This window comes from Pseudopipra pipra, chromosome Z (genome assembly GCF_036250125.1).
Source record: "Pseudopipra pipra isolate bDixPip1 chromosome Z, bDixPip1.hap1, whole genome shotgun sequence".
NCBI classification, from domain to species: Eukaryota; Metazoa; Chordata; class Aves; order Passeriformes; family Pipridae; genus Pseudopipra; species Pseudopipra pipra.
In genome coordinates this window covers 17,174,265-17,187,809 of record NC_087581.1, presented here as the reverse complement: position 1 = coordinate 17,187,809, position 13,545 = coordinate 17,174,265, and the positions used below count along the sequence as shown (strand labels likewise).

At 35.9% G+C, this 13,545-nt stretch overlaps 1 protein-coding gene across 3 annotated transcripts in view; it reads left to right on the top strand.

The window, feature by feature from the left end:
* Positions 1-13,545, top strand: part of PDE4D (phosphodiesterase 4D) — a 603,821-nt gene that overhangs the window by 252,636 nt on the left and 337,640 nt on the right. The window contains exon 1 of one of the 3 annotated variants that reach the window (XM_064642016.1): positions 1,905-2,348. The exons of the other annotated variants lie outside the window; for them this stretch is intronic. Within the exon in view, the coding sequence (XP_064498086.1) occupies positions 2,080-2,348 (269 nt within the window). The 5' untranslated portion in view covers positions 1,905-2,079. Of the gene's footprint in view, positions 1-1,904; positions 2,349-13,545 lie in introns of those variants that run through there. 3 annotated transcript variants of the gene reach the window in all.

Sequence of the window (13,545 nt, the reverse complement as noted above, 5' to 3'; positions counted from 1 at the left end):
TGTGTACCACTCTTCCAATCAGAAAAGGCGTGGAAGCAGTTGTTGTGCTAGTTATGTATTAGTTATGGTTTAATCAAATTATTTTATGTCTGTGAATTAACACTTCATTTCCAGTTTAAATTTTACTTTTAATAAAATATAGCTTAAAATTTTGGTTTTGTAGTTTTAGTAATATCTGGGCTTTATTCTATATTTGATCATTGTTAATTTTTACATCATGATAAAATTTTTAATATAAAATTTTAGAAAAATACACAAAAACATAATGCACAGTGATTTCTGCATTCTATGGTGCTGTTCAGTGTTGAGCTAAATTTGTAAGAACTTTATTATCACATTTCGCATATGACGCAGTAGAGTTAAAACTTGTCTACATAATGGGGCTGACACCTGATAGCAGTGTCATTCTTAATGTAAGTTGACCTTTCTGTTGCTGTTCTACTCTACTCCTGTCAGTATCACGATGTTCCCTTTATAATCCTCATCAGGAATTGTGGCTTCAGTGCTAAGTACAAAGTTGATTCCTCTCCATTGTGACAGAAGGCGGCTTTTGCAGTATTTCTGATTTTGTTGCAAGACAGAAAACAGTATTTGCCTTTCACACCTGGTCATACAATTGCAGTCAAACACCCTTCACCCTAATGAAAGCCAGGATACTGTGTGCTTCAAAAGGAAATTGTTGTTCACAAAGGAAAACTGGATTCTAAGACGAAGTAAAGAGGAAAAATATGTTGCAACAATGAAAATTATATGAAACCAATGTTCTGATATTTTTTAGTATCTCTCCCAAAATGTTGATTCTTTTTTCCTGTAGGATGAATAGGAAGTATGGTTATAACTGAAAAGATTGTTGTTGTTGTTATTGCTGTAAGTCAAAACTTTAAGCAAATATGAACCTACCACCAGTCATTATAGTTCTTTGTCCACTATGAGTGAGTTATCAAGACAGTTGAACATGCTTATAAAATTTTTGTCTTTCAGGGTAGATGAAGTGAGTTAATTAAAAATGAAAAAAAAATGTAAAGTTCAGGTTTGATTGACAAATGTGTCAATTGCACAATGCCATGAAAATAAATACATTTTAAAAGTGAAATTAGATAGCCGTATGCATTGACCAAATAAATGCAAGTAGTTTTGCCTTTTTATCTTTTGGAAGTTCTCTTTGAATATCTTTTGATAGTTTATCTCCCCACCAGCTGTGAATAGAAAAGAGGTATTTCCTTAGTTCAAGTAGTGGTCACAATATGCTGAAATACTAAAATAAGAACATCTCCTTAAACAGATACTAGTAGCTGCATAGTCTCATTTCAGTTTATGTGCATATCTTAAATGTTTGGTTTGTTTTCCTGGAAAATACAAGGTAGCATGTATTAGACTTTCTTTAAAGCACTTAAAAACTGGTTGCAATAAACTGACTTGGGAGCAGGGAGGAGAAGAAAAAACTTTTACACTATTTAATTGTAGCATTTCCTAGTTAGCTTAAGAGGAAAAAGTTTGGAATCCTGAATTTTTCATGGGGACTACAAAAATAAATACTGTAGATCCTTGAAAAAATAGAAGAGGTTATTCAGCAGTCCTCTTCCTCTCCACCTCCCTGAAGGCTCAGGAATAAGCAATGGAAAGAATAACCAAACAAAAGGAGCACACATCTGATGTTTAAGCCCTCCTCCAGCACTTTTAATGTACATAACCAGAAGTCATTCAAGCAGCTGCAGCACATTAGTTACGATAGTTTAACAGGCAGCTTTATAGCTCTGATAAAGGCTGTGCTAAAGCAATTTCCTCCTCCCGTGCTCATTTGCTATGATAGCTAATAACTGATCTTTGGCAGAGGGACTGTGAGAGGAGTGGTAATGTTTAATCGGTTTCTGTGGAGGAGTTAGCTTTCTTTTTCCTTTGTAGATCATTATCTATAACAGAGACGTTGAGGGCAGGCAACACCATGTTGAGAACAGAATAGGCTGAACTGGAGCGGAATCTCTGAACAGTTCTTGGGAACCGATTTAGAAAGGAAACATTTTAGGCATTAAACAAACATTCGATTGTATTAGACTTTAATAACAAACTTACTTAGGAAACATGGCTCAGCAGACAAGTCTGGACAATTTGCCTGTTCCTGAACTAGATAATACACATTGTCAAAATCCATGGTTAAACGAAGATCTTGTGAAGACCCTGAGGGAAAACCTGTTGCAACATGAAAAGTCCAGGACAACTCAAAAATCTTTACCTGCTTCTCCCCGGTTGTGTCCAGTTATTTCTCCTCGAAATTCTCCAAGGATTTTGCGCAGGATGTTTTTAAACAGCAACATACCAAAACAGCGGCGTTTCACTGTGGCACATACCTGGTAAGCATTGAGGGGGTTAGGAAATTTCAGATTAACTTTTTTTTGAGGAACATTTATCTCCTTGATGTCAGTGCTTCTGTTTCTTGGTTTGATCTCTGCATTAATCCCTCTGGTTGAAAGAGATAGTTCTAATTCATTACTCAATTGCAGACCTGAAGTTTAAAATAGTAGTTTATGTAAAGTAAGAAAACATGTACTTCCTTGTAAGAAAGTTACCAAATTTCTCTGATTTCTTAGGTAATAATTGCTTTCTGCCTCCTTCCCTCAAAATAGAGTGTTTATCTCATTCTGTGCTGTTCAGGTTAGAGTGAGTTGGCAATTTTTTTCATTAATGTATCTTTTAATCATATTTTATTTATTTATTGACAATTTTTAACCCTCTGCCCCTAAGCAGAATAAATCAGTTTATATATCTTTTAACAGTGCTCAAATTAAGAAGGATGTGATAAAGAAGAATGATGAGTATAGATATTGTATGTGAAACAGTGATTTTTATTAAAGCAGTTGCTAGATTAAACAGAGGAAAGATGGTAAGGGAACTCTTTGTTAAATAATTCACTAGTACTAATATTTTGGTAACTCGATCATTTCTTAGACATGTGTTTGTGATCAAATCTATAAAAAACATTCAGTTTTTTGCACTGGGCTTCTGTAAAGCAGCAGTATTATTTAATTACTTACTTCATTATTTTTAAAAATGTTGCATATGAGATTATTGTAACTCAATAATACATTCCTGCTTTCTTTGGTGGTCATGAGATCTTGATGTTTCAGGACTTTTTCTTTTGAGATTTTTTCCTCCCATTATTTTTCAAATAAAAATGTAATTTAAAGAAAGAAGGGCAATAAAATACGCTCAAAGAAAATAAGCCAAGCATTCTAAGCAGCAAATGAATATGCTGTTCAAGTTTGTCTTCATTTGTCTGAAATTATATCCACACTATTGCTATGTGATTGGTATGTGTATTGCACATTGTATACATGTGTGCCTAAATCTTTACTTTGTATAGTTAAAGTACTTCCTTCATCAAACATTTCTACTACTGAGAAAGATAAGAAAAAAATACATGTGCCTTTATACTTTAAAAAATATTTGTTTTGAAACCAATGTACCTGATCATATATTGCATGTGTAAAATAGAAAAATGAATGGAATTAGGATATTCCATGTTTCTTTAATGATTATGCATAAGTCCTAACAATATTAAGTATCTTTAACTGCTGGTTTGTGTTAAATAGTTTATAAAACATTCTATACATAAGACTGTGCAAGATAAAAAAGTCATTCAGGCTGACGTGTTTTACAATGCAAGACAAAAATAAATAAGAACTTATGAAAGTTTACAGAGGGAAATTGTCATATGTAGGCAGTTGAATGCAACAGAGAAAGAGAGAGTGTTAAAAGTGACAGATATGAAGTGAACAAACATATTTGGGCAACATGACTAAGGCTTGCATAGTGTTAAAATGTGGAATTTTGTTTAAATGCACTTCTTCTAGTGAACTTTGGAAAGTTTTGAGTTTGGGTAGAGTGACTTTTTTGCCAAGATTTGGAGTTAGGAAACACTTGGGGTTTTTCTAAATATGTGAAATACTAGACCTGCAAAATACTGTTGAACACTTCATCGTTATTTTCCAATGATTTATAAAACGGGCTTATCATAGCAGTGATGTTTTTTTTCTGGCAAGTAGAGAAGTAGACAGTCAAGCAGCGAGTTGCAATGAATTACCTGAGAACCCACAAAAAAAAAGTATTTCTGGAGGGCAAAGCAGTAATACACATAATCAGATTTACAGGCATATGAAGGGCCTACAAAATTAATTTGTTGCTAAATCCCATCAAGTCTGTAGCTATTGATATGTCCTAGCTTTGTTATCTCTTTAGAGAACTGAGATGCTGCGTGATAGACATGGGGTTTCTATATGCTTTGGCTGCATAGGCAGTATAGTGGTTTTAATTCCATATGCATATAATCTATTTTAGGCAGCCCATAGGAAAATGGTGCATTTGAAAATGGAGTAGTTGTAACCATACTCCAAAATGTACTATGGAGGATCCATTCTGGGTTTAGTTTGGCCCACCATAGTTACGATCTTCACTGTCTGTTTTTCTTGTATTTCTAATGTAATCTGTTTTTTAATTTAAGAACAGTTGTTGAATTCATGTATGTGTCTTTCTTGTTTAGTCCATTGTTCACACAGGCATAAAAAATTTTAATAACGTGACCTTATTCAAGCCACCAATAAGTTGTTAAGCCATTCTGACTTCGCAAAATGACAATAGTTTTATAAATTTATTATTTTCTCATGTTTTTCTCCTAATTAGAAGCTTCTGTATACATAGGTATCAAAGGAAATAAATGTGTAACAATAAAGATACTGCTGTGTGTTACATAATGCCAAACATAGTTACCGCAGATCCAGTGTAGCAAAAAAACTCATTTAGATTGTACCTAACTCCCTGATTTCAGGGTTCTGAAACAGCATTCAGATACAGTAAAGAAGTAAGGGGAAGATTGATGAACTGTTCTGGCAATTTCATTCTGCCCCTTTTTTATTGTAATATCCATAGCTCTCCTTCTGTAATAGCCTGGGTTGTAGAACTTTTGACACCAAAATGTGTTTTCTGTATCATGTGACTATTATGCTTTCACACGAACAATTGGGTTATCATTTTTAGTCATTTTATGAGTCCTTCTCTACTTCCTTTTCTTCTTTATCCTTCCCCAGCTGTAACCCTGAATTCATTCAAGCACTTGAAAGATAAGCTACTACTTCTTGGATTTTAGAGAGGAGAAAATATGTCATTAAGAGTTGAAATTGAAGAGGTTAAGGGGTAGAGGTACATAAGGTCTTCATTTTTGCTGGAGAATTTCTGAATATCTTACAGCTTATATCAGAGAGTGTTACAGTTAGTACTGTCTAAAACTGTGAAATTAAAGCTAATTATTTTGATCTTTTACCCTGGATTCCTCTCAGTCTGTAAAAACTATTGCTCTACAGTCTATAGGAAAAAATCATAGTTACTGAAAAGAAAGCGTTTGAAAGTTTTGTGGCCAGAAATGCAAATAAACTCACCCAAAACCAATTCCATTTCCACAGAAATCTGCATTATATTGTATTACTGTAAAGGTATTTTATAATCTCACCAATATAATGACACAGCAACATATATTACAGCTGAAAATGGAAAAGATCAGTTAAGTTCTCTGGTATGTGCTTGACAAATTCAGTTTCTGGAATTGTCTTGGGTTGCACTTCATAAGCCTTTTCTAAGCTGTCTATTATCCAAGTGCATTTTGGCAGGAGAGATCTCCAGAATGGGATCTCTTGTGTGAAATTTGTGAGAAGAGAGGGCCTTTGGATCCAGGGAAAGAACTGTCAGTTCCCAGCTGTGTTGACAGCTAGCGCGCATGATCTCTCAAACATACACTGTCTGAAGGTCTGTGGAAGGATGTTTAGAGACTTTAAATCATACACTTTTAATTAAGTCATGTGGGAAGTCAGTTTTCCTTTATTATCCATGAAAAATTCCTTTCTGTACGAAAGGGAAGAAAAGCAAGAAGCATAAATATTTGGAGCAGGATCAGTGGAACATGATTAAATTGTATCTATTTAATTGGAAGGATGAAGTCATGGCATACATATGCTTGATTTTTTTGATCTTTGTTTCTTGCCTTAATATTTCTTAGTGAACACAAAATGATCAAATAGTTGTTTTTTCTGCACTGTATATAACCTTGGAGAGTATATTTGCTGCCTTTATGATTTATTTGTGTGTGTGTGTTCAGATACAGCACATAGTGACAGAAGACTTTCAAAAAATTATATAAAATGGGTTTGTTATTCATGGGTCCATCATGAGTGTTCCCCTTTGATATCTGTCTGATATCTGTCCCCTCTCCAGCTCTTCTGGGGTCCATTTTGCACTTTCCGATATTTAGGGGGTTTTATGTTTGTGCTCTTTAGACTTTTTTTAAAAAAACATGTACCCCTAAACCTAACCATTTAATAGAATCAGTGACTGTAAAAATACAAGTATATGCTCAGTTACACAGAGTACTTTCATCAGAATTTAGCCAGCCCTTGTCCCCACCCATAGTAAACATTTTACATTGACTTTGGCATTCAGATATGAAAATGATAGATGCCTTAGAAATAGTTTAGATAGATATGGGCAAGGTGTGCCATTTTAAGTTTCAGGAATGCAACTGACATAAGCGCACCGATAAAGTCAGGTTTGTCTTTATTTTTATTGCATAATATTTTTTCATGCACTTTTACTGCTAATTGAAAAAAATTGCAAAACCCAACAAAACCTCAAGTATTAGTTATAGGTAGATTGCAGAAGAGCAATATTTAACTTGTGATTCTACATTGCCTGGTTCAGTACATATATTCTGAACTACGAAACTAGAATGAAGATACCCCACACTGAATCTATATATTTTTTCTCACTACAGTTTACTTCCAATTTTCAAAATAAATTTTCCTGGAAGATTTTAATGCCTATGTTTTCCTCTTCTTCACTACTCAGTGGTTTTCAGGGAACTAAAATAATTACATTTGGTGTATGATAAGAATTTCAAAAGGAAGATCCATTAAAGCAGATAACTATCTGAGGAAGTTATATAACTAGTTCAGGAAGCCAGATGGATCCTGGGTTGCATCAAAAGCAGCATGGTCATCAGGGCAAGGGAGATGATTCTGTCCCTGTACTCCACACTGTTGAGATCACAGCTGGATTACTGTGTACAGCTCTGGGGTCCTCAGCACAGGAAAGACATGGACCTGTTGGAGCAGGTCTGGAGAAGGGCCAAAAAAATGGTCAGAGAGATGGAACAACCTGAGAGAAAAAGCTTAGAGAGCTGGGGTTCAACATCAAGTTGATGCTTAACATCAAGTTAATGATGTTACATCAAGTTACATTGAATAAGACAAAAAGGGAAAGTACTGGATTCTGCACCTGGGACAGAGCAACTCTGATTGTGTGTATAGACTGGGGAATGCGAGACTGAAGACCAGCTCTGTGGAAAGGGACCTGGGGGTCCTGGTGGATGGCAAGTTGAATATGAGTCAGCAATCCCCTGGCAGCAGGAGGGCCAGCTGGATTCTGGGGGGCATCAGGCAAAGCATCACCAGCCAGTCAAGGGAGGTGATTGTCCCACTCTGCTCTGCACTGGTGCAGCCTCACCTTGCATACTTTGTGAGGTTTTGGGAACCACAATATTAAAAAGACATTAAGCTATTAGAGAGTGTCCAAAGAAGGACCATGGGTGTGGTGAATGGTCTGGAATGGAAGTCCTATGAGGAGCAACTGAGGGCACTTGGTGTGTTCAGCCTGGAGAAGAGGAGACTAAGGGGAGACCTCATTGTGGTCTTCAACATCCTCATGAGGGGAAGCAGAGGGGTAGGTACCATTCTCTTCACTCTTGTGAGCAGTGACAAGACTTGAGGAAACAGCATGAAGCCGAGTCAGAGTAAGTTTATGTTGGATATCAGGAAAAGGTTCTTCACCCAGAGGCTGACTGAACACTGGAACAGGCTTCCCAGGGAAGTGGTCACATCACGAAGCCTGACAGAGTTCAAGAAGTGTTTGGACAATGCTCTCAGGCACATGGTGTGATTCTTGAGGTGTTCTGCACAGGGCCACGAGTTGGACTTGAGGACCCTTTCGGCTCCCTTCCAACTCAGCATATTCTATGACTCTATGAAAATAAGATCCACATTTGCTTGTGACCTTGATTTTTCTATTCAGTTAAGAAAATATCCAAGTTTCCTCTACCACTTTCTTCTTTTTCTCATGTAAGCTTTATTCACACTTTCTAAATCAGACAGCCAAATATTACATAAACTTTTAGTTAAGGTAACAACTGGCATACTACAGTGGACTCTTTTCTATTGTTTTTCACACTTTTTAGAATAGGTTATCATACTCCTTTTCTGGAACACTATGTGATTCTCTTCACATAAAATGTAATGATATTCATAACAGATGCATAAATAATTCTCAGGAAATAATTTAATTCACAGTATTGTCACAGAGACATACCACAATGTGTAAGATAACTCAATCCACATACCTGCTCTTTTCTTGAAATTCTATAATATAAGGAGAGGCGTGTTTGTGTGGATGCTTGTGTACAAATAGGCAACAGGCTTGCAAAGACAGTATGATTATTTGATGGGATCTGTGCAGACATATGCATAGGTTAGTGGGGCAGAGACGAGGAATAAGCTAGGGGAACAGGATGCTGTCTGGTATTTACAGAACGGTTTGCAATAAGCTGAGGACGCTGCACAATGGTGTTGATTACTCACAAGTTAATTTACCACAGGGAAATAATACTGCTTCTGCACAGCTCAAAACTGAAGAGAGGCAGATGAGAAAAAAGTTAATCTTCCCATGAAGAAGGAAGAGGCAGAGATGCATTTTCTCAAATGAGAACTGTGTTAGAGCAGAGCTCCTAGAATGAGATAGGAAATCCAAAACCACTTCAGAAAGATCAGTGAACAATCAGACTAAATTCTAAGTTTTTATTGTACAGGGACAAGTAACTGAGTAAGGAAGAACAAGTGAAGGAGAAAAAATGATAAATTTGTCTGGTTAGGTTTGCTAGTACAGGAATTATCTTTTATAGCAATACCTATTTCATCTCTCCTTTTTTTCCAAAATAAAATACATCTCAGCCATTCCCACTGAGTCATTCTCTCTCATGGATGACCTGCTCATCTTGTAAATTTGGTATTTCTTCATAAGTTTTAATTACTGAAGTGTTTTACCTGGATCATGCTATTTTCTTACTTATTGTCTTCAATGGCATGTCCTGTGCTGGATGGAATTTTGGAGAAATTCTAAATAATTCGGCAGAAGTGAAACAGAGCTTTTATTATATCTTTCCCTAATTGTATTACAAGTTATGCGTGACTGTAAATGTGTTAACTAGTGTACCCTTTGGGTATGATAAACTACCTGTTTTCTAGGTTTTGTTTTTTTGTTCTTTTGAGAACGTGCAAAGTTTTTCAGTAGTTTTTGCTACATGGTTCTATTAGCTTGCTGTGTAATATCTTCCAAAGCCAGTTAGACTCAACAGTCTTCCCCATTGCTTCTTGTTTGATCATTCTGGCTGCATTTTGCAATCTTGTTATCTTCACTTTCACTTCACATGAATATATTAGTATTTCAGTTATGGTTTCCTAAAACAGGTTATTTGTTCTTGACCCATTCTCATGCAATCCTGTCTAATTTTTCTGCAGTTTGATGAATTTTCAAAGTTATACAAAAGCTGAAATTTGTATCAAATGTTAGCTGTTTCCTCCATTTGAATCTCAGGAGTCCTCTATACGTTGGCCTTTAAGATTTCATAGGTTCCATATACATAACCTTAAAGTTTCCAGTGTGTTTATTTCCCTTTCTGTTTTCTTATAGTAATTAATATCTCCTATTAGATGGATTTGGTATGGGAATAGATATTCCTACATCTTTTTTATCACAGTCTAGCAATAGTCTGACTTTTCCTTTCATACATTCTTGAAGAGCTGCATCTTATTTGGGATTTGTAGGATTACTCAATATTTTTTAACCATTGTGAAATTTCTTCTGTATCTCATGACCTTTTTTGGTTTTTATTCTTCTGTTTCATTTAGTACCACACATGATTTTTTCCACTGGTGGTCAAGGAGAACACTGAGCTTGAAACTTGATAGACTTCATTCCAACCATAGATAAATTAACATTTAAGTGAGAAAGAGTGTTGGGAGAGGGATCTCAGCATCTCTGTCTGTCAAGATACCAGTCCTTTAAGGAGCAATTTTTGAGTGGAAATAGTAAGTTTTACTCTGTCAATACGCACTGTCAGACTTCTGTTTTATTCACAAAAAAATTTAAATATTTGCTAACAGAAGGTGTCTTTCTGCCCTGATCTGTGGGAAAAGTTCAGTCTTAGAACTGGTCTCTAGCTGGGGCTAGTTACTTAGGCTGTGTCTGCAGTACAGTGTGGTCTCTCTGTTGTGGTGGGATGCACTGCCAGACCTGTCCTTTCATTCATTCCCAACTACTGTTTGATCTTGGTCCCTAGATATTCTTGGTAATATTGCCATCTGCTCTCACTACAGAGCTTTAGGGAGTAATCTTTTAAAACCTCTATTGCTTTATACACTGTAGTATATTATACTATATATATCAGTACACTCAAATTTATCGTGAGTTGACTTTCCATTTTCTAAACCTCAGAATTCAGAAAGCAGTCTTGTCTTCTCTGTCTGTCATCAGACAAGGCTAACACTTCATAACAGCAGAGAACTTTTTTCTGGTAGTTGTATATTCCCCGTTTAGTAAATGCTTGGTATCTTCTATCCATTATTTTCAACGGCTTACTTTTACTAAGCCTCTACATTCAGTTATTTAAAAAAAGAACATGTACAGAATTAATAAAGCAAAAAAGTAAAAGTTTTCATGCGTGGAGTGAAATGTAAGACATGAAGAACATATTCCGTCTCATTTATTTTTTTATAAATAAACCCCTGTAATCATGTTATAATACTTTAATTATAACCTTTTCCCTTCTTAGATTGTAATTTTCTTAGCAATCAGATCTCTTCTATGTTCTTCAGTGTACCAAATTTATCAATACTCATTAAATATTCCTATTATAACAGACAGAACTCATCAGTTAAAATTTCATTGTGCCAAGTGCTCCACAGGTATACTCCTGATAGTGAGGTCAATTGTAGTCGTAGACTTTTATTGTTCAAATAAGCTTAGAATAAGGTGCAATAAAATGTAAGAATGAATGGCATACAATTAAATACATTGTCTTTATGGGCCAGACTATAGCTGTAATATCCAGGAACCTTCATAGTGCATACTTTGATGTACTAATTTGTCTTTGGAATTATCTCACTACCTTGCTAATTAAAAAAAATAATTGTGATTGAATTAATTGAACATGTGAACTATGGATTTTGTGTATATGTGTGAGGTTCTTCTGGTGCATGTTTTATTGGGCCTCTGTGATAAATCTGCATCTGCTGAACCTGACAATTAATCTCCAGAATAAGTAAGAGTGTGCTAGATAATTAATCTCAACAAGGTTTTTAGGAATATCTGTCTATATATTAATCTTCCCTACCTAAAATAGAATATGGAAGCTAATAAGTTTTATTCAGAATAAATTTTATCATATTTGTTCATCTTCATCTAAAAAATATACAATTCCATATTAAGCAGATGTGAATGTGTTTTGACAAGATTTGATGGCAAGGTACACTTGACTATTTACTGCATAGAGGACAGGGTCAGACAGAACTGTCAGGGAGGCCCTTCTTTTAGATGATCAGTTTCAGAGAGGACCCCCTTGCTGTCTAAACTCCTCAGACAGGAATTCAGGTACAGCTGGATCCATGGTCCCAGACTTGGACAATGTTTTATGTCTGAAGGAATATATGCGCACAATGAATCCTTTGTATTACTTACGTGAGATGTCAAAGTTTAGCATGCAGTTAATCACTTACCAAGAATGTGCTGCCACAAGGAATTACTCAATCTCAAGGTATAACCTTGATAGACACTCCTGCTCAGGGAACAATCCTGGTGTGCAGCCACTGCTGTGCCTCACGGGCCCTGGAGTGCCCACTATTTATGGGGTAAGGTGACTGGTAAGTCACAGCTGTACACCTGCAAGATGTCTGGGTCACTGTTCCAGGCAGGTCTGGCCACTGTATTGCCATCCAATCTGGATGCAGGCATCACAGCCCCCACTGGTGGTTATGGCTTAAGCTGGGGCTGGTGATGGGGGGAGCACACAGCCACCGGGGTGACTATATTTGTCTGCAGTGACTGTACGAGGCACATGTAACAGAGGAGTTGCTGCAGCCGGAGTCACACAGCAGTTCGTGCCATCTGGTGGCACTAGTATAGTATACTACATAACAGCTGTGACTATGTCAAACTTTTGGCTTTTCATCAACGATAGCTTGCCAAGACAAACAATATTAAAACACATGTTGGGGGAAGAGGAACGTACTGTGAGAAAAATTAAATCCCCTCATGTAGTTATTGTAAGCAATTTAAAAAGTAACATTAATGTGAAGCATGTTGAATTCAAGATCGGACTGAATCTTTCAGTGTGTAAAAAGTTGTCTCAACAGAAAAAGCAAATTTTTAAGCACAAAAATCAGGATAGGACTTGTGAGGAATTTTCTAATAAAATATGAATTTATTAAGGTTTAAAAGCCTTATAAAAATAGTATCAATTATTTGAATGTACACAATGAAACATCATTGTTAAAATATGTGGAGAGGTAAGGAAGGGCAGGTCACCATGAAGTGACCTTGGTCTTTAAAAGTTATTTGGCAATATTTTTCTTATATAATCTTGTGCTCTGAGCTGAAACTGTTCAATAGTTGTTGTTTCTATCCACATGTAATAGAAAGTTCTGCTTTAGTTGTCATAGAGGAAGTTATACAGATGACAAAAAATAATTACTTCAAAAGAGAATCACCTAATATTATAAAGGCAGTCCTTTCTTCACCAATAAATAGGGTGGCATATGTTAACTTATGCAAGAACATAAGTTTACAAAACTTAGTTGGAAAGTTCACAAAGCCTCCACCAGAAAAGACATGGACTCTTCCAGACTTTAGTGTATATACTGTGCAAGAAATATTTCAATAGAACAATGACGTAGTTACCAATGTCTTCATTTGTAAAACAAAGTAGTTACATAAAATGTAATTTAATCCTTTAATCCTTTTAAGGATGTTTAAACCCTGAACTAGGTTTAGCTCGTTAAATAGATTCTGCAAAGGTAACTAATACTGAATGGCTTTTGCATACGTAAATCCATCCATATAATAATTTCATAGCAGAAGCTCATAATTTAACTGAGACTTTTGCAAAGAAGTAATCTGCTTAAAGACATTATATTTTGCAGACAATAAGCTAAAGACTTCACGAGCAACAAGTAGTCTTAGATAAGGAATTTAAGATAAACAACTGGAAGTATTAGCCTAGCTGGTTTTGGAGCATTCGAGTGCAGAAGAAGTAGCAGGGGTGAGAGTAAGGGGCAAAGCTCAACTACCTAGTAGTAGAGCCTTGTCAGAAACATTAGGATTTGAGGGTTGGAGAAAAGCAAGAGTTATAATGCTTGTGTGTATATGATAGTCATCTGATTGAAAGCCACTAAAATTGTCTGA